This window comes from Ostrinia furnacalis, unplaced genomic scaffold (assembly GCF_004193835.3).
Source record: "Ostrinia furnacalis isolate ACB-3 unplaced genomic scaffold, ASM419383v2 OfSCF6054, whole genome shotgun sequence".
Taxonomy (NCBI): Eukaryota; Metazoa; Arthropoda; class Insecta; order Lepidoptera; family Crambidae; genus Ostrinia; species Ostrinia furnacalis.
The window spans coordinates 39,096-60,286 of NW_021136293.1; the positions used below are offsets into that span (position 1 = coordinate 39,096).

Here is a 21,191-nt window from a genome sequence, read left to right on the forward strand (position 1 = left end):
TTACTCATGGTAAATTATATTATTTATCAATTTTATTTTAAAAATAGAGTACAATAGATATATGACTACAAAAAAAATATTATTCCGATTATTTTTATACGGTTTATTCCAGTCTAAAATAGGTGTACCGTATAAGGTACAGTAGGTCTATGCATGAGCAAATCATGTTAAAAATATTATTAATATTTATTATTTTTATTTGTTTTGGGCTATTGATGCTTCACTATATTGCCACAACTCATGAAAAATTTGATAATTTCAGCAAACATAAAGCAGTCTTGGTATTTTTCTACTGCTTGTCTTATCAGATGACCGCTAATGATGATCAGATTGACGAAGATTTAGGCGATAAAGATATTGTCAATGTAAATAATAACCCTCAGAGTTTTCTTCGATGGATTTGCTAAATTTCCATCACCGTGTTGCTAAATGCGATTATGGATAGCACTAAACGTAACAAATCAGAAGAAGCCAGGTCTTCTTCAGCTATCCTCACTAACTTAGGAGAAGGTAGGAAAAAAGAACCAAATGTGGTTAGTATCACAGAAAACGTCTTACAAGATATGCCAAGTGTGATACTAGTGATCATGTGATTTTATTTTTATTTTATATCATGCAAAAATAAATAAAACTCTTCTTTGAACAACGACTATGTTTTGCTTGCTTATAGACCTACTGTACCCTATATGGTACGGGCTCCCCACGGCCCCCTATTTATGGATTATTTTTTTAAATATTTTTTTCACGATTTTTAGGCTTCCCTTTGTAAGTTTTTGCTGAAAAAACGATATTTATTTACAAAAATAATTATCGGTCTAAATGGGTTAAGAGACCTGCCCAGGCCTGTTCATTGTTCATCTTCCCGAGTGGGCATCAAAAACAAAACACGCGCGGCGGCCACGCCGGCATTGTTAATCCGCAAGCAGTGACCACTGAGTAGATTAAGCGTATTTTGAATCGTTTTCTAGAGTAATAAAAATGAAATTCGCTTGCAATGGATTTCTCTAGTATGCAATACGAAAACGAAATGGTGCTCGACTCCAAGGAAAGCTAAATTGCACCATACTTGACGATATTGAGTAGACATTTTTTTAAATACCTTTGCGAAGAAGTTCTTCTGTACGAAGTATACATGTAGATAAACGGTGAAGGCGAACGGTTGCTGACGTGCAACGTTTAAAGTTTGGTGGCACAATGTAAAAATACTCAACCTCCAAATCTACTAATCATTTAAAACGGGTGAAACATTTGATAGGTATACACAATATAAAATAAATAGTTATAAACTTACTGGCTGTGCATATAGCGACGAGCGTCTGCATGGAGTCGAAGAAGAAGAACATGATGAGCAGCGCCACCGACGAGCCCAGCGGGAAGCACAGCGCTTGCATCGTGTTCAGGGTTTGGATGTCTGGGGAACACAATGACATAGTTAGGTTCATCCACAAATGAAAATAAAATAGAAAATAGGCAGAGGCGACGAATGTGAGAGCCACGATGGTTGGGTGTGTTATGAAAGTAATATATTACAATACTTCCGCAGGTAACAAATCTTTGGACCTTTCAATATAAGTCAGAGAAACAAAATAAGTCTCCTTTATTTGGTCGACAATTTTTAGCGCCAGTTGGCACTTGGTGTTGGTTATTATAGAGCAGCCTTTGTCAACTTAAGGCCAGTTAGGTTCGAGATAATATGTGGTGTGAACTATATCAAGCTAGCTTGAATGCGCGCCACGATATTATCGAGGCATTTTATCGATTTCAGACGATCAGATCATGTATTTGTCGTCTAAGGGCCTCCGCCAAAACTCGTAAGGGTGCCCGTACGCGTTTCTATATTGAAAATTAGTATGACCAGCGCACGCAGGTGCCTACGGCAGGCAACTGCTTACTCGCAGCGTTTTGGAAGTCCTATTATCGACGATACGATTATACCTGGACGCGCTTCCTAGAGAGCTGAACTAAAAATCTTGAACTAATCCAATCATCTAACTGTTATTCGAGGATGACGTGGTAGTGGGCTTGCCTCCGAGCAGCGAGGCCTCTCTCTCTTTCTCGGCTCACTCGCGCGCTATCCAACTAGCCTAGGATGCGCGTCACGATATAATCTTATCGATGTCCGACGATAAGCCCATACATTTGTCGTCTAAAATCGACGATAAGATTTTATCGTATCGCGTTTTATGCCAGCAGGTGGACCAAAAAGCTTGATCAAATCCAATCATCTCACTGTTATTCGAGGATGACGTGGTAGTGGGCTTGCCTCCGAGCAGCGAGGCCTCTCTCTTTCTCGGCTCACTCGCGCGCTATCCAACTAGCCTAGGTTGCGCGTCACGATATAATCTTATCGATGTCAGACGATAAGCCCATACATTTTTCGTCTAAAATCGACGATAAGATTTTATCGTATCGCGTTTTATGCCAGCAGGTGGACCAAAAAGCTTGATCAAATCCAATCATCTCACTGTTATTCGAGGATGACGTGGTAGTGGGCTTGCCTCCGAGCAGCGAGGCCTCTCTCTTTCTCGGCTCACTCGCGCGCTATCCAACTAGCCTAGGTTGCGCGTCACGATATAATCTTATCGATGTCAGACGATAAGCCCATACATTTGTCGTCTAAAATCGACGATAAGATTTTATCGTATCGCGTTTTAGGCCAGCAGGTGGACTAAAATAGCTTGAACAATCCAATCATCTCACTGTTATTCGAGGATGACGTGGTAGTGGGCTTGCCTCCGAGCAGCGAGGCCTCTCGCTCCTTCTCGGCTCGCTCGCGCGCCTCTCTCTCCATGTTGAGGGAGCGGAAGCTGCCGTAGACAATGAGCAGCATTGAGATCAGGCAAGCAGACACCCTGTGGACAAGGTAATAGAGCGTAAATTGCAATGTGTTACTAATATTATGAAGAGGAAAGATTTGATTGCACCCTGTGGACAATGTAATAGAACATAAATTGGTTTGTAAATAAACATGCTGTTCTCGCAATTTCGTAGGCGTGGGAAATTCTTTTCAAATCAGTTATCTGTTCAACCTTGATTTAGTATGTATCTATCTATGTATATGCCATAGAGTGGTCAAGCTACATTTCCGCTACTAAAATTGTTTTTGAAATAAAAATTTGGACGACGGCACGTTAAGTGACATCTTATGCAGTTTGTCATAAGTGCGATTTTGTAACAAAAATAATTATGCTCTAAGCACGAGTTGAATGTGGTTCGCTAGAAACAAAAAGTCTACCTATCTTATCTGCATATAACTCGCGCGCCAACAATCTGTAGGCAGAGCACGTTTAGTACTAATTTGTTTCTAAATGAATAAATTTATCATCAGATTTAACCAAACCAAAAATCATCAATCAAAATATTGAAAATATTTATTTTCATCTTATCCCAAATTCAGGCAGAGGCACCGGTTTGTATGTTGAAAGAAGATAATACGAAAACAAAAAATATAAACCGTAGTGAGACAGGTCAAGCAGTTACTGTTAGGTATCCTAGTCAAGCCAGTTGTAAAGGAAAACAATTTACACTTACAACGCAATTATGTCATGGCGAATTACCGCATTGACATGGTCTTTACTTAATAATATTATTGTTAATATGCATCCCAACTAACTAATAATATAAATGCGAAAGTAACTCTGTCTGTCTGTCTGTCTGTCTGTCTGTTACGCTTTCCCGCTTAAACCTCGCAACCGATTTTGATGAAATTTGGCATAGAGATAGTTTGAGTCCCGGGAAAGAACATAGGATAGTTTTTATCCCGGTTTTTGAAACAGGGACGCGCGCGATAAAGTTTTTCTGTCACAGATAAAATTCCACGCGGGCGAAGCCGCGGGCGGAAAGCTAGTAAATTCATAATGCGTTAACTGCGTTTGACACGGCAACTGTGCTAACACGTTTAAATAAATAAGTGTTGTTTTGTTGCCACATAAAGGCATTTAATTCAATAATAATATGCCAGCACTTACTGCGTATACTTGAAGGTTTCTTGATTGACGAAATATACAAATCTATGAATATTTAAGCACAAGGTTAGTCAATAGTAGTGGAACATAAGAACAAGAAGAAACGAAACATTTTTTTTTTTAGCCCTCCCTCCCGTTAACCCCTCGTACTAAGCTAAATATGCTTGTGTCACGAGTGAGCCCACCACAATAGTCGAGCAGCGGCAGGGAACCGAACCCGCGTTCCCCGGATCACGAGTCGGTCAGTCCGACCCCTTCACCGTTCGGCTATCGTGGCTTAAATTACTCATTACTCATATTAAATGATACCAGTGCCAGTGTTATGAGATTCTTCTCACGTACAGACAGAGATCGATCCACGTTTATACGCTATCGACTATACATACATACATGTTTTCGATGGCAACTCGTGGTAGAGGTAAATAAATGCGAAACTATCTAACTTTCGTCTGCCTGTAGTTTTTAAGTTTTCCGCTAATGTATAATAAATTAATTTTGATATAGCATAGGGTATTAATTAACTTATCATCATCAGTATTAACGCTATGTAACTAACGCATTTCTGTGATAGACAGAAACCAGCACGGACAAAGTCACAGCCAGAAAGTAAGATGCCATAGAACAGGGGTGGCCAACCGGTCGATCGCGACTATTAGTCCAGTCAATCGTGGCAAGGCAAAACATACTACATGATTGTGTACTAAACTATTCTGTTTCATTTAAGATTTCAAGAAGTATGTAAGTGGTAGATCGCCCAGGGTTTTGTTAGTAAACAGTAGATCTTATGTCTATTTAAGTTGACCACCCCTGCCATAGAATATCTTCTAATCGTCCCAACTCTACAAATTGTTTCATCTCAGCAACAACAGTTGTAGGGTGCGTGCAGAATTTACTTTAAACAATTTGAAACTGCAGTCTCTAACATCAATTACAGTAAAATGTTATCAAGAGAAAACCCGTTTCATATTATATTATTTAGTGTTCTGGAATTTTAACGAACATTCATTACACANATTCATTATACAGAGAACAGGTGGCGCGCGAGAAAGTTCTGTGAACTGCTCAAAAGTAAAGTGAAATTCCCAATGCAATAACCGTTTTCAGTTAACGTCTCGGTTAGTACCGTATCCTATTGTAGTAGAGAGTACGACACGACGCACGTCCCACGAATTCGTTTGTAAAAAACCAATCAATAAGTCATTGGTGGCGCGAAGTGTCGCCTGTTGACCCATGCCGGTAATTAGGTGCGTCCCGTACACAGTAGCCGGGCCCTAATGTGTGTGCCAGCTCTTTTAAATTGGGTACTTGACCACCATAACCCATTAATCTAAAGTACAAGTTCGCTAATAAAATTTTCTATACGATATCTATGGAGGAATCATGTAATTTTGGGCGTCAAAAGTACGTTAATTGACTGAATGATGATGTGTTAACTACCTAATCATCATTGTTGTTAGATAGATTAATTTCGAGGGAGGGCGTCGATCTTTCTTTCACATTGTCCTTAAAATTTAGGGATGTCAAATGCCGATAAGTTTTTTATGACTTACAACTTTGAAGCGATCATTGTATGTACCCTTCTAAATATCCTTTTACAAGACTTCTTGTTCTATGTTGTATTTAAATAGAACATTTTTAGCTGTCTTCTTGCTCCTTGACCCCGAACAACTAATTACCAAAGGAGTAGTGTCCCTTGACCTGCGTTAATTAAGCAGGCGCGTCTAGTGACACGCGCCCTCTGGGTCTAGTCTAGCGGCAGCATCCTCGTGAAATAGGGCTGTCAACTGTGGTATTTGAACTCAAAATTAAATCTTCATTTACCAAGTTACATAGACTCTATGACACCCACAGTAGGTTGGGAATGTCTCGTATTTGTATTGTTAACTCGATTATTTGCATAGATCAATAACTCTTGTGACTGAATAAAATAATAATTTAAAGTAAGCAACTGTCTTCCAAGAGCGAAACGAATAAGAAGAAGTAAGCAAAATCTAAAATATGTATAACGGAATGAAAAAAATAAATAAGTTCAATTATAATACTTTTTTTTAACACTACTCTGGTCTTGCGGCCTGCATCTCACTTGATGTAGGTCCGTATTACCACAGAATACATAATAGTAGCAACAGAAATTGCACTCCTTTGTGTAGGATCAGATGCCGACATTTTAACGGTAATAATAATAATGCAAAATATCCAACGCACATGGTGCATTAGAAATCGCACCTTACTACTACGCTCACAAGAGCGACATTTTTTTGTGTTCAGAATTTATCTACCTCACAGTTCAAGCGTCAGGGTTGTATAAAATAAACAAGAACTTAATTTTAAGAAGCATTATTTATTGTATTTAAGATTGGTAAACATTAATCTAGTGGTGTTTGTATAGTACGTACCTATTAATAAACTACAGTGTTGCGATAATTCGAAATTGGACGAACAGTTTTAAAAGGTGTAGTGTCGGAAAATAGACACGGTGAAGTAAAGTTAATGTTTTTATTAGCTAAAATAATTTTTTTGCTACAGTTTTTTGTCATAAGTATTTCAAAACTATTTATAAATAATAAATAAATAATAATAAAAAAGTGTAGTTTTTTTTAATTATTTAAATTACTACAATTAATTATTATTCCTAAATATTACGATTTTCCAATAAAGAAGGATAACAGTGCTGTTGGAATAATATACCTTGATTGCGAGCGACGCGACGATGATCGACCGAGCGTGTATAGAGATACGCGTGTGCTCACAGGCGCGTGGCGGCCCTGACTGATTTGCAACTTGAAGTTGTCGCGCGCTGTAGGTAATTATCTCGGCCGGCATAGGCGAGTGACGGAGGCCTGGTATTACNATATAACCAGCCTAACTGGACTGTTTGTACTAGGTATATATGATTGTCAACAACTGCCGAGTGTAGAGTATCCAACCTTTAGAGTGCGAATTATTTACTCACCGTTGATATTTATGCCGAATCCGTTCCAGTCCAGAAGCAGTTCTCCAGGTGGTGAACAGTTTCGGAGTTTTCAGTTCCCCCTGTCTGCTGCTGCAACTAGTTTCGAGTCTTGATCCTGAAGACGGAACGACATTGTGGCGTTTTCGTACAAGCCTTTCAACTTTCTTTCGATGTATCGATGTATTCAATTTGACACCGTTGGAGAAACTGTAGTAAGTACTGCCCAGGTCTCGATCGAAGCTTTCTCATAGTCCACAAACGCCAGGCAAAGTGACTGACTATACTCCTCGGTCTTCTGTATAATCTGCCGTGGCGTATGTATGTGGTGTACTAAAGCCTTTTCGGAAACCGGCTTGTTTGAGAGGCTGGAAGTTATCGAGCTTACGAGCGAGACGATTCGTAATGACTCTCGAAAACAGCTTGTAGACATGGCTCATAAGTGAGATGGGTCTATAATTCTTCAACAAGGTTTTGTCGCCTTTTTTGAAGAAGAGTATCACCACACTTCTGTGCCATACCGTAGGCGTTTTTCCTTCGAGGATGACGGAATTAAACAGCTTCTGAAGAGCCTTCAGCCCCTCGGTCAAAAACCCAACTGCGTAAAAATGAACAGAAAAAAGATAGAGACAAGACAACTTAGTGTTCATAAGTGTAGTAGGAGTGGGAGGCATTAAATGCATATCACCACTAAAAAGTAATTGATATCCTATATTCATATTAACGTAAGGGCCTAATTATGATAAATCAAAAAGTTTCAAATGAAGTAAGGTTCAATGAGTTCAAAAGTTAAAACCAACAGTTTAGGGTAAGGGCTGAATTGTATTATTAAAATGAATATACGTCCTTTAAATCATTTATTTCCCCAAAAGTCGTATTCAGACGACTAAAAATGTTTAAGGTAAGGGACATTTTTTTAAAGATATCAACATTTCAAGTATACCAATCGATAGAGCCGAAAATTCTGAATGCGTTGGTATATATAACTCATTTTGGCCAAAATGTCCCTTACATTAATTGATACTTCCACCATCGATATTGTGGTAACGACGGATAACTACGGAACCCTACACTGCGCATGGTACGAGGTATTACAAATTACGTTCAAAACTCGATTCAATCTCGGGCATAGATTGTCTTGCGAGTTTTTATCTTCGTTCTGTAATAAGGACCGTAATGTGATGATCAGGCCGAAGGTAGTAGAACCATGCTTAGATTCTTATAAATACGGAACACCGTAATAAAGATAAAGACGTCTATTAAAGACATTATTGAAGTTCTTGTTTTATCTCTCGCTAGCAACCTTATTAATACCGTCCTAAGGCCCCTCCAATTAGCAGCGTCAACTTCGGCGCCACAGCCGCAAGAGTGCACGGATCCTAATCTATCGGGCCCACTTTATCAATATTGTCCCACCACCACTCCTTTGGTATATTTGTTAGGCGTCAGCAATTAATACAGGAAAAACAATACGTTATTAAGACTACTTAATTAACATTTGAGGAAAAAACAATACTAGTTTCAGCCTTAATTTGAACTCGAGATACGATCGAGAGGAATGTGAATTCTCAGCAACTGTATGTATAACATTTTGACGATACATTTTGATAGTAATTGGCGACGAAAACTTTACTTAAAATAGTTATGTTGAAAATTATTCAAATACAGATAAGGAAATGGGAAGTCATAGTTCATAGATAAATATTGATAGATACTAACTCAACAGATTTCCCGCCGTCCAACAGAAAAAAAATCTTACATTTATATTTTTTATACAAAAAAAGATGGGCAGTTCGATTAAAATAATCAAACAACCTAAATAATATCGGACATAAATACAGATCGTATAAAAATGGGGACGTGAACCAAAGTACAATGACCTACTTTGTTTATCTTGAGCATGTATTTTTATATCTTACTTTTGAGACAGACTATAAATTATGTTATTTAATTCTTTTTAAAACTTTGGATGATAAGAATTGGATACAAAACAATCTAAGACAAAACATAATTTTAGACCAGAATCCTGATTATTTCTTAGCTTGGAAAGTTTCACCCATCTTCCATCACCTTTTATTTACAGTATTTGCACTTTGATAAGATAATTTAATGAAATCTAGAGAGCTAAATGATACTTCAATGGCAGTTCACTTTCATTCTAAGACTACATGCAGTTTCTAATGGGTGTATAATTTAATTATAATTTACCAGAGGCAAGAGTCAATGCGCGAGGGAAATTGATTCTGATGAAAACTTTCATCTATATAACAAAATATATGGATATTTTTTTGTCATTTGTATTGCACTAATTGCCGTTACTCGTACTAAGCTCAATACGCTTGTTACAAAAGATTAATCACAATCAAGTCGTCAAGCGGTAGCGGGAATCGAATCCGCGTTCCTCGGATCGCGAGTCGACCACCGGCCAGTCAGACTTTCCCGGTCGGCTATTGCCTATTGTCGCTTCTTTCCAAAACAAAACTAGCATGAAAAAATCTTACTGTACAGAAAAAGGTACTTTATCACTTACTTGGAAGAGTCCATAATTGAGTACGCCCATTTGTACTCCTGGTACTCCATGTTGGCTCCGACCTGCGCCATCGCAGCGGCTGCTCAGCAGACCAGGCGGTCAGTGCTCGCACGACCCTGGGTCACGTCTGGGGCGCTCTGGAAGTAGACCAGATCTCGAATGAGGAGTTTGTGAAAGAAAACAATGAAAGAAAGAAACAACGATTATTTTGCACCATATAGTATCACAAAGAAATAAAAAAAAATCTCAAAAATCAAATTAATTCACATGATAAAAAAAATTAAACCTTTTGGTGGCAGCCCTATAAATTTGTTTGTTTTTTTCATTTTTCAAAATGACATCAATAAAATTGTTAAATGTATTGTAAGAATCTTTAAAATAAATACCACAACCTAATACTCTCTTTATTTTTCTTTATGATAAGAAATAGCAAACACACTTTAAATTCAGAACACAACCAAACTTACAAAAAATTGAATAGTCTGTGTATAATAGTGAAACACTTGAAATTTATTCTTCATTAAAATCCATTCCAATACTTCACTACACATTTTTAGAACATTTGAACTAATATTTTTCAGAGTAATTTAGTGTGTAACAGCCACTGCACACAAGAGCTGATAAATGATGATTGGCAATCAAGCAGATGATATTTAATCACTGCCGATATGTGAGGCTTACAACAACAGTACCATTGAAATCATAACAAGTTTGAAACTCAATATAGTATAATAACATTGATTAGTGGCAACTGTGGGATTCATCAAGGCTTGTGAAGTTTCAGACGGTACTCAAAACAAGAATGTTTGCTTTGATAAGATCACAATGTTTTCAACTTGTGACCCTATAATCTCATGCATTGAATTAGAAGCTAATTGATAACATAAGCAATTAAATACTCGCAACTAGCAAAAATATGTATGTGTGAGATAGCATTGGAACAAAGGATAGCAATAAAAAGTTCATAGTGACAAATAGACTACAAAGACTATAAAGTAACATAAAAAACAAAATTGAATGTTTTTATTTAATTAAGAAATACTTTGAAAAAATTGCATTTATAACTAACATTTGAAAACTTTGACATACAGCATGATTAATTTTTAACTTTGCTTGTTAAGACTATTATTAACATGAATGATATTTTGATTAGTTGCAACATTAATTTAATTTTTTTGTCTTCTTCTGTAAATTATGATAGTCCTACTAATATCCTACTAATATTATAAATGTGAAAGTTTGTATGGATGTTAACATGTTTGTTACTCTTTCACGGAAAAACTAGTGAACGGATTTTGATGAAACTTAACAGTATTATTGTTTATGACCCAGAATAACATATAGGCTATAATTTATGACAAACAAAATTTCACGCAGGTGAAACCGCGGGCAAAAGCTAGTTAAACATATAGATTCAATTAGAAACATTTTGCACAAATATCTATACAAACTTAAGTTTTAAATATCAAAGTAAAACTTTTTGAACCTTTTTTAAAATTTGAATTTGTGGCCCTATAAATGAAACTAATAAGGCATAATGCAAGAAACAAGAAAAAAAAAGAATATACTTTTCATGTATTTTTTATACAAAGAGTGACACACCATAACAAATTAGATTACCTACATTCTTTTAATTAGTTTAAAAACACCTAATTCTAATGTTCTCTAAAATAGATTTAATGAAAGAAGAAAGAATATTTATAAATGGGTGCAATAACTAACTTAATCAAATATTCTTCTGTGTGAATATAACAGTAACAATAAAAAAACTACATTGTAGCCTTTACAAAGTGAAAGTAAAATGTATTTATTTCCAAAAAATGACACAAAAGTCCAATTTTGAATAGCGGTCTCTGCTTATTTTATTATTATGTGGTACACAAAATAATGTGTGGAGTGTATCAAAGAAATTACAATATAATCAACTAGCCATTCACACAGATAAAAATTTTAATGGTAAAAAGTTTGGAAGTAAGGAAGTAATCACAACAAAAATGTCAACATTCAATAAAATATACATTTTTAATGAGAACAATCATATAACTGTAAATGAACCGGCAGAAACGAACTACAATAGTTAACTAAATTCAGGTTCGAAATAAGTAGAGCACGAAAATAATGTAGACAATAAAGTGAAAGGGTACCGAAACCAACACCGTTGTGAGATGGATAACATTTGCGGAAACGATTCGCAGGTCGTCAAATTTATCCAACCAAAATATTTGTAGTCTAAATTATAAAATATTTGATGAAAATAATAATAAATGCATTATATTAGGTCTTTTAAAACTTGTAGTGGGCACCGAAGCAAATAACAACACATACCAATATTGAGGAATGCTCCAAACGGCATATATTTGTCAGTCCGATGATTCCATACTTAGAAGTAAAAAGTATCACTATTTACAGTTAGCTTACATTGAATTTAATTGATTTTTACTAATTTATTTACCAGAAAACACTACAATCCTACGCTCAATCGACAGCCATACTGTCATAGACTAATAGAGAGAAAACCATAGATATTTTTATGCCAAAACAGTTCTGCCCAGATAGATATTTTAGCAATGGAGAGAGCATATGACTATACTACATGACCATGAACAAAGATTCCATAATTTAGTCGAAAGATGAGCCACAGACTGATTAGAGAGTAGCTGAGCTGTGACCGGCTGGGACCTTGCTGGAAGTGCTGGGACCCTAGCTGTAAGTGGCACTTTTTGATCATAAGGAGACATTTGAATGAAACATGACGTCTATTTATTAGTGGCTAACACTGCTAACGCACAAGCCGTGCATGCCATAATTAAAAAAACATTTTGACTATGATTTTTGACAGTGACAACTGACAGCACTTGTCAGGCGACTTAACCCACAGACTTAACCTAACAGTGCATTGGTTTAATTCGACTTATTTAATTAATTAAAATTAAATAATGAAGCTGTGTCAAGTTCTTTTTCGACGAAACCGTCTACCAAATGGTCATCTATTTAGAGGCAAAGACCGACTTGTAAAGCCGGTGCAATCGAAAGACCTGAGAAAGCTCAGAAGTGACTTTGCTGTTGAAGAGCAAAACATGTTTTATTTACGTTTTCCATACCTTACGGAGGTAGGTTATATTTAATAAGTGCTTAACATTTATTTATTTACTTATATCAAAACATCTTCACTATCGAATCTGTGTATTTTAAAATTGTTTTATCGATTTTACAGGCCGAGTCTTCCGGACACTCAAAAGCACTTGGTAAACCTGAAAAAAGGATGCAAGCTTTTGTCGAAGAATCTAGACGGATTTTCAAACAAGACGTCACACTTTACGAAAGGCTAGGACACCTAAGAGTTACAGAAGGATGGGAGTGAACATTTTGCGGTATTGACAAAATTATTAATGATAGTGTAAATTATTAGTGAATAATAAAGTTATTTGTAAAGTATTTACCTATGTTATTTTTGTCTAATACTTTGTTAGTAGTAATATTAATAAAGATAATTGTATTTATATGTAGATCATTTATTTAAAAAGTAACACAAGATCTCATCATTTTCAATATCCATAAAATCAAAATTGTATGCTTTGCAACATAACATTCTCTCATACAATATTCTGCTTAAGACACAAGTCAATAAAATATGCACAAATACTAAGAAAATTACTGAGAACTTGAACTGAGCCAAAAATAAAAATGTCAGGACTGCTTTGAGGTTTCATAAATGCTTTTTTAAATCACTGGATTATTGAGTGAGTACAAAAATATCATCAAAATATTATTTTCAAAAGATCCAAACTCTTAATGACGTTTAATGTTTTTGGTCAGTTCCATGGTGTAAGTAAACATTTTCTTAAATAGCCATTATTCTTCAGTTCTCCAACAATAATATAATTACTAACGCTATTATAATACTTTAAATTGTACTGTAATAAATGTATTATTACATGCAAATAGTAATAAAATCATTATAAAATACTGTTACAAATGACATCACAGCTGTATTGTGACTGGAATACTCAATAATGCATTAGTTACACTAAAAATAGGGTTGCATTTTTTCTAAATAGTTTTTTCTTCCATTACCTACTTACTAATTTTTGTGCAAGAATATACCACACATAATAAAAAATACAGGGTGTTAAATTCCAAGTCTCTCCAGGGGACGATTTTGTTAACAATATTAAAATATTAAATTCTCTGTGATGCTAATAATTAATTATGTAACAATATCGCCAATTAAATCTAAAAAATTCAAAAAACAATATGATTAAAACAGAAAAAAAGACGAAAGCTCCTAGATCTTGTTTTAGATATTATTCACTTGATAAAATAGAGGCACATTATTATTTATTATTATTCTTATATGGCAAAAATAGTAACTTTCTTATTTTTATTAAAATAATAATTTAGATAAACATTGTAGACAAAATATACATTATAATATCGTTTTAATATCAAATTATTAACCATGAATTAAGTACAGTCTGGATTAACACCAGTCTGGTTGGCTTATAAACACCGTATATATATATCAAGCAGTGCGAAAATTATAAGTGCCCTGAGCAACGATACAATCAAGGGCTAGACTGAATTTCAGTACCCAAGCATTGTAACTCAGTAGCAGAGTTGCGTCACAAAAAAACTTAATTGTTAATAAAGATCTTGAAGTTAAAGGTGCACGTTGTGCACGTTAAAAGTGAAATTGTTGTTGTAAGTACAATATAAATATACAAAATATAATATCAATACAATATCTTATTATGTAGTTCACTTTATATAATTTTCATTAACACAATATTGCCTATAAATATTTGTGTTATTATTATAAACACTAATCAGATCATAAATATATTTGATCTTTTCTGTTATTCGAGACAATGAGTTGTTTCCATTTAACCATTAATATTTTTGGACCAACCAAAGAGGTCGTCTTTAAGATCTTTTTTATAAAGACTTTTACCCTGATACAGCAACTCGGCAAACTGCGAGACGACCGGGTCTCTCATACAAGACGCCACGGCAATAACCTTGTCTGTCTCATCAAAGAAGAAAATTACAAACTTAAGAGCTTCCATATCTCCATCTACCAAAGTGCTAGCTGCTTTTCCACAACCAGCATAGCGGATTGATTTTCCGAAAAGCATGGTCCAGAAATATGGAACAGTCTTCAGCGGAGTTTCCTTCTTCAATATGTTCAACGCAGCCACACGCCCGTGGTACTGCGCCAAGCCCACGTGGCCGATACTCATTTGCTTATTGCCACGTGCGAATACGGGTGCATAAGCTATATCTCCGCCAGCGAAAATATTTTTCATGTTTGTTTCCAGCTTGTCGTTAACATTAACCGCACCATTGGGTAAAAGGGTGATACCACTATCTTTCAGGAAGTCTGTGTAGAATGTAGTTCCCACGCCCAAAATGAGTAAATCAGCTGGCAGAGTTGTTCCATTATCGAGTTCCACTGATGTTATAGCTCCGTTCTCACCGTTACATTTGGCGACTGTAGTTCCAAAATGGAACTTTACACCTTTATCTTCAAAGAGCTTTTTCAACCCCTCGCCAATTTCTTTGCCGAAAATTTGTCCTAAAGGAGCAAAATCTTTTCCGACTACAGTCATGGACTTGGCCTTTTCGTTGCAAGAAGACGCCGCTTCCAAGCCGATGAAACTCAGACCGAGAACGACTACATCTTTGTCTTTGTTCGACCCTAACGAATTCAGAATGTTGGATGCATCAGCAAAGTTCCTAACCGTGAAAACGTTTTGTAGATTAATGCCAGGTATATCAGGCTTCCGGGGCGCGGAGCCAGTAGCAAGATACAAAGCGCTGTATCGAAGTTTGGTTCCGTCGCTCAAGTGCACCAGTCGGTCTTGTGGCTCCACTTTAGTGGCTTCCGTATTCTTTAAGATTTCGATGTTGGCGTTTTGATAGTATTCTTGTGATCTTGCTTGGAGTGACTCGATGCTGGGTACACTGCCTATTTTGGATACTTTAATTCTGTCGTACGGCAGATATGGTTCCTTGGCCACGAGGGTAATGCGGCCCTGGAAGCCCTCACTGCGGAGCGTCTCGGCGCAGGTGGCGCCCGAGGGGCCTCCGCCGACGATGACTACGACTGCCCCGTCGCAGGTTGGGGCTACGCCCATGTCTTTGATACGCTTGTTAGACTTCAAATCGCTTATCTTTGCCCGCACCTGAAATTTTAATTATACCAGTCTATAAATTATATTCCATTCATGATTCTGAGGCAGAAAGCTTTTAACGTGATTACCTATATTCTAAATTAATTATTCATGTAACTTTCTCCGTTAAGGAAAATATTTTTCAAGGATAGTGAGATTTCCAGCCAGAACTCTGACCTTCATTTATTTCTTACGTTATTTAATACGTAATTAATTATGCATGAAAATAATATAAAAATCTAATATCAAGTCAAGATTAGGTCTCTTTTACGTGTAGCAGGCTGCAGGACCCATTAGGTAAGCAAAATACAATCTAAAAATCCTCGAGATCCTGGTCGTATAGTAATAGTAGGATCCTTCGTATCGGATCTTTCAATAACGGTAGGATTTTTAGATTACCTACTCTACATCCTATTCTAAGTTCTCCTACAGTATCATTCTGTGGTTCTACCGAAATTATAGCCTCATTATCGTTGTTTGTGTCTCAAGAATATTTTTACGACTAAGAACATTGAGTCATCGCATCGGTGAGCAATTGCGCGATTTAAGTAACTAATATAGGTACGGTCAAGGCGACTCAAGGCCGTCAGCTTTTTTCTTAGCTCGCACTCGTTCTCGAAGACTGCCCTGACATGCAACCTAATAAACCCTAAAAAATTGTTATGTAACAGACATTACATAATGCAACCAATTGTTATGTTATCTTGTTATCATTTTTGTATATGTTAATTTTAAAAACCTTGAAGATTTATAACTGCGCGATCTAGTTTCAAACTAAGCATTTCTGCTTGTATTGTGGAGGGGCAAACTATGTAAGTAGGTGGGTATAACAAAACATAATTTATCAGTTAAAACTTTTATGTAAGATAAATAAATAAAATACCTAGGTAGTACATTACTAGAAATTACCAGAAATCTTTTAGTTAGGTAGGTATATAGCATTGCTTCCAGATGCACACGGCATGATGATCGCGTCTATGACATCATTCTCCAAGTCTGTTTATTTTGTATCATGCTTTATAATATGAGAGACGTAAAGTTGAGTCACCTTTCCCTAAACATTTGTACAAAATTTACGTGCAGTAAAACTATCAGAAGAGTCAAGAGATAAGTATTTTAGAACACAACAAACGGCAAAATCCATAAGCTTCATCAGACCCTACGTCGTACGTAGTAGGTACTTATTATTATTCTGTGGTCGTACCTACTAACTGATGAAGGTCAAAAGGATTATCGATTAATATAGGGGGATATTAAAGGGCAGCGATTATTGTGGATGAGTAATTTAAAGAGGCGTTTTATATAACTTCTGTCAGTCAGCAGAAGACATACAACAGTAACCTTTTGCTTTGGCAATATTAGTAAAATATACTTACTTATTGACTTATTTTAATTGTTGATCATACAAAAAAGTTACTGGCATTATCATCTCATGTCCACCATAATACATAGGATCTTACCTACATACCACGTATTTTGGAGTTCTCAATAAATTGTGTAGGTAGGTATAAGGAAACATAAATAGACACAGTTATTACTGATATGAGAGCAATTGAACCTACTTTGCATAGTAGTTTACATTTTCCGCATTGTTTTTAAACGAATAGGAAATAAATAAAAATATTCACCAAGAAATAATCAAAGTTATGTTTGTTTGATGAGTTTCCTCTAATGATTTCTTTTTATTTATTAATGTTTACGGCAAAAATCAAAAATCAATCAAAATCAAAATCAAAAATATTTATTCAGTTTAGACCACAAGTGGCACTTATGAACGTCAATAGAAAATAATAAAAAAAGAAAAAGGTAGCCCTTATGGGGCACTTTACATGTCTCCTTATCTTTTGGGCCCTACCAGCGCTTCGAGACAAACATATGGCAAGTGCTGAGAAGAAACGCCGGAACAAACTCAGTCACCACTTATTGCCAGGAATTATCTAACGGTAAGAATAGTCAAATTTAAGTACATCAAATATGTGCAGACTGAACTGACCACGCATCCTTGTCATCAATATAGTCTCGAACCTTGTAGTACCCTTTGGACATAAGGGTATTTTTTATATGTATCTTAAATTTGTTTATTGGCAATTCGACAAGGTTGTGTGGTATTTTGTTAAATATGGTAATACATTTCCCCAAGAATGAATTACCTATCTTATGCAACCTAAATGATGGAACAGCAAGTTTATTCTTATGTCTCGTGTTAAATGAGTGGACGTCACTTTTCTTAGTAAATANATATTTTTTAAATTATGCAGTTTTGTCTTTGATGTGTCATTAAACAGAAAGTTAATTAGTATTTAGTTAATTGATATATCTTATATTTACTTTTTTTTTAATAATATCCTTAAGTTTTGTGTTACTTTGTACAGAGTGATGTAAAGTAAAATAAACATGTTAAATGGATCCCAAATGACACTGATCATTTAAAATTTTGTTTATTAATTATTTTAAAAATACACATTCATAAATATTCAGTTTTATTTCATTGAAAAAAATACTAATTCAAAACTGCCCCAGGCGTGTTCAAGGCTGCCCCGTCTACGGGGCAGTTTTGAACGTTTACAGGTCTGTGCAAAAATCTAAATATCTTAATAAGCGTTCATGAATAATTAAGAAGAACATCATTATTTTGTTGTGTGATAACCATGACCTCTATCTAGGAAGAAAAAAATAATGAAAACGTTCAAATTTGGAAGATATTTAATAAAGTATGAAAATTGTTCAAAGCTGCCCCCCTCTCCCCTAACCTTAATAAATAAAATAAAATAACCTATTGCTTTGGCAATATTAGTAAGATATATAATTACTTGTTGATTTATTTTAATTGTTGATCATACAAGTACTGTTAACTGAAAGTTTTATCATCTCATGTCCACCATAATACATAGGATCTTACCTACATACCACGTATTTTAGAGTTCTCAATAAATTGTGTAGGTAGGTATGAGGAAACATAAATAGACACAATCATTACCTACTGATATGAGAGCAATTGAACCTACTTTGCATAGTAGTTTATATTTTCCGCGTTGTTTTTAAACGAATAGGAAATAAATAAAAATATTCACCAAGAAATAATCAAAGTTATGTTTGTTTGATGAGTTTCCTCTAATGATTTCTTTTTATTTATTAATGTTTACGGCAAAATGTGATTACCGCAATATTAAACGGTATTAGTACTTTCTAAATAGAAAATCGCTAACTTCGCTGCATAATCTCTTATGATGTGTGTAAGTAAAGATACATACCTTTACTTCGCCTTTTTCCGTGACTGTTACTTGGTAACACGGGAGGGAATCAAAGCCAGGGAAGTCTTCGATGTCACCAGTCTTGATGTTGAAGCACGCTCCATGCCAGGGACACCTCACTCTACCATCTCCCAACGCACCGGACACCAAAGGTGCTCCGTAGTGGGTGCATTTGGTACCAACGGCGCTAAATTCACCCTTTTGTTTTACAAGCAGCACTCTTCCCTCTTCTCCAATTTCAAAAACTTTCATTTCATTTTCTTTGAGGTCATTCTCGTTGCATACAACTGATTCGACGTAGTGGCTACTTGATTCCATGCGAGAGATGGTCCCACTTCCTGAAACAAGTGTTGAATTTTCGTGTTTATTAGCTTACTATTACTACATAGCTGTCTGAATAACTCAATACTTTTAAATCATAATTCATAAATTGTACCAGGAGATGCGGCTCCCAGGAATAAGAGAGAACAAACACCACGACTCGTGGTAGAATACAGGAACAGCGCGCAGCATAAGAATAGAAAAGATGCCTCTCCAAAAACTTGTAGAATTACTGTCTACTGCTAAGCTACTGTTTTTTTTCTTTTCACTGGTTTGCCTGAAGTCACGACGGTTTTCCTACTGCCTATATCCTACCTACTGAGAGGAAAGCTAGAAGGAAAAGTATTTACTTATTCTTAAATAATGTGTTTGAATCTAAACATTGCCATAGCACAATAGACTGAAAAGAAAATAAGACTTATAGAAGTGGTGGGCAAATAAACACCGCATGCATCACGAGTAATATAATAATAGAAGATAAGTGTATTAGAAATTTAAAAAAACAATAGCAAAACTAAAAAGGAAAAATAGGTGTAGGTACAAGTTTAAGTGGAATTTGTTTCTATTTTAATTGCTTTCCCACAAAGATACATGACATTTCATAATAATTTAGGAAATAAGTTGATGTTAATTATAATTATTATAATTCGTTCGTTTCAGCCACTACTGGACAAAGGCCTCCCCCAAAGATTTCCACAAAGACCGGTCCTGCGCCGCTCGCATCCAGGCACCTCCCGCGATCTTCACCAGATCGTCGGTCCACCTAGTGGGAAGCCTGCCCACGCCACGCCTTCCGGTTCGTGAATTATTATAGTACTGTAGGAATAACTTTCTCTTTTTTTCCCACTTTAACTTTTAAAACAAATTAAAAGATATTTTTATTGACATTACTTAAGGTGCCTACTGCTACTTATGTTATAGACTATTATAGAGCAACAAGAAATATTTGACTACATTTTATTACAGGTTGTTAAAGTGTATAGAAATTGGTCCATTCTTCTTTTTAAAGTTATTTTGCTTAATTCAAGTTTTAACCAAATATTTCTGATAAGCCTTATTATTTCTAAGTAAGCTACTGTAAGTACTAGACCTGTGTTGGATACTAATTTTGTATATCTTATCTTTAGTAGGTATATGATACAACAGTACTTAAATTTTTGGCTATCAATACAACTGTAGCCAGTTGTTGAGAAAACACGAAAAAATGATCTAAGGTAAACAGATTTTTTTAACAAGTTTCATGGCTATTTTACCTCCAAGGTAACATCAATGCCAGCTTTAAAATGTAATTTGTTGAGTTAATTTTAAATACAATAGCAAGAAACACAAACATCTGTGTCACCCAAGTACCATACAAAAATATTTACTCTATTATTCACCTGAATAATAAAGTGAAGGTAGGGAATTTAAAATGATTTGAATTAGACTCTCAGAAATAATACGTAAGCACTTTCTTACCTCTTTCCGGGACTCCCTTACTGCTGCAGTTTGGAGAATATGATCTTGAGAATGAGCTACCCATTATGTTCTTGTTATGCGAACCTAAAATATAATATTTAAATTAAGGTTACACCCTGTATCGTGATCTAGAGACATCCAAATTTTAAGATATAGTTAAAAGGCTTTTTGCATTCAGTCACAACAAAATGAGGGAAAGGCTTTACCTTGATACAATAATTCTTTTGCGACCCTGCCGACTAATAAAACACTGGTTTTGATACTAATCGCATTCAAACTCAAAGGCAAAAGCATACTTCTGCTGTCAAAATTGACGGCAAATGGAAAACAGCTGGCTGTCAGCTTGACATAAGCATATGACAAACATATTTTTTTATGTTTACGTCTTTGGATTCCAGCATTTCCAACAATGAGCTGAGATTTACAAGTCGACCGATTCAAGTAAGAATTTAAGCGTTTTTTCATGCCATATTTCATTATTTTGATTTTAATGTGTTTTAATATAATAATGAGGATCATTATATTAATTGAATAGCATTAATA

General features: G+C 35.5%; 3 protein-coding genes across 3 annotated transcripts in view; 1 reads left to right on the plus strand and 2 right to left on the minus strand.

Moving 5' to 3' along the window:
- SppL (signal peptide peptidase-like protein) overlaps window positions 1-11,959 on the minus strand; it is a 30,380-nt gene extending 18,421 nt beyond the window's left edge. The window contains exons 1-4 of the mRNA XM_028317169.1: window positions 11,771-11,959; window positions 9,446-9,582; window positions 2,701-2,852; window positions 1,292-1,411 (exon numbers count right to left, since the gene is read on the minus strand). Coding sequence (XP_028172970.1) covers window positions 1,292-1,411; window positions 2,701-2,852; window positions 9,446-9,516 — 343 coding nt within the window. The 5' untranslated portion in view covers window positions 9,517-9,582; window positions 11,771-11,959. The remainder of the gene's footprint in view (window positions 1-1,291; window positions 1,412-2,700; window positions 2,853-9,445; window positions 9,583-11,770) is intronic.
- A 330-nt stretch (window positions 11,960-12,289) lies between these two features.
- LOC114361939 (uncharacterized) lies at window positions 12,290-12,884 on the plus strand. The gene is made up of 2 exons (XM_028317168.1): window positions 12,290-12,555; window positions 12,660-12,884. Exons 1-2 carry the CDS (start codon window positions 12,382-12,384, stop codon window positions 12,804-12,806), a joined length of 321 nt encoding a protein of 106 aa, XP_028172969.1. The 5' UTR covers window positions 12,290-12,381; the 3' UTR covers window positions 12,807-12,884.
- A 118-nt stretch (window positions 12,885-13,002) lies between these two features.
- LOC114361937 (apoptosis-inducing factor 3) lies at window positions 13,003-20,974 on the minus strand. Its single transcript, XM_028317166.1, has 4 exons — window positions 20,855-20,974; window positions 20,649-20,732; window positions 18,870-19,207; window positions 13,003-15,630 (listed from the first exon to the last, which is right to left on the minus strand). Exons 1-4 carry the CDS (start codon window positions 20,940-20,942, stop codon window positions 14,329-14,331), a joined length of 1,812 nt encoding a protein of 603 aa, XP_028172967.1. The 5' UTR covers window positions 20,943-20,974; the 3' UTR covers window positions 13,003-14,328.
- Between the last annotated feature and the right edge of the window lie 217 nt (window positions 20,975-21,191).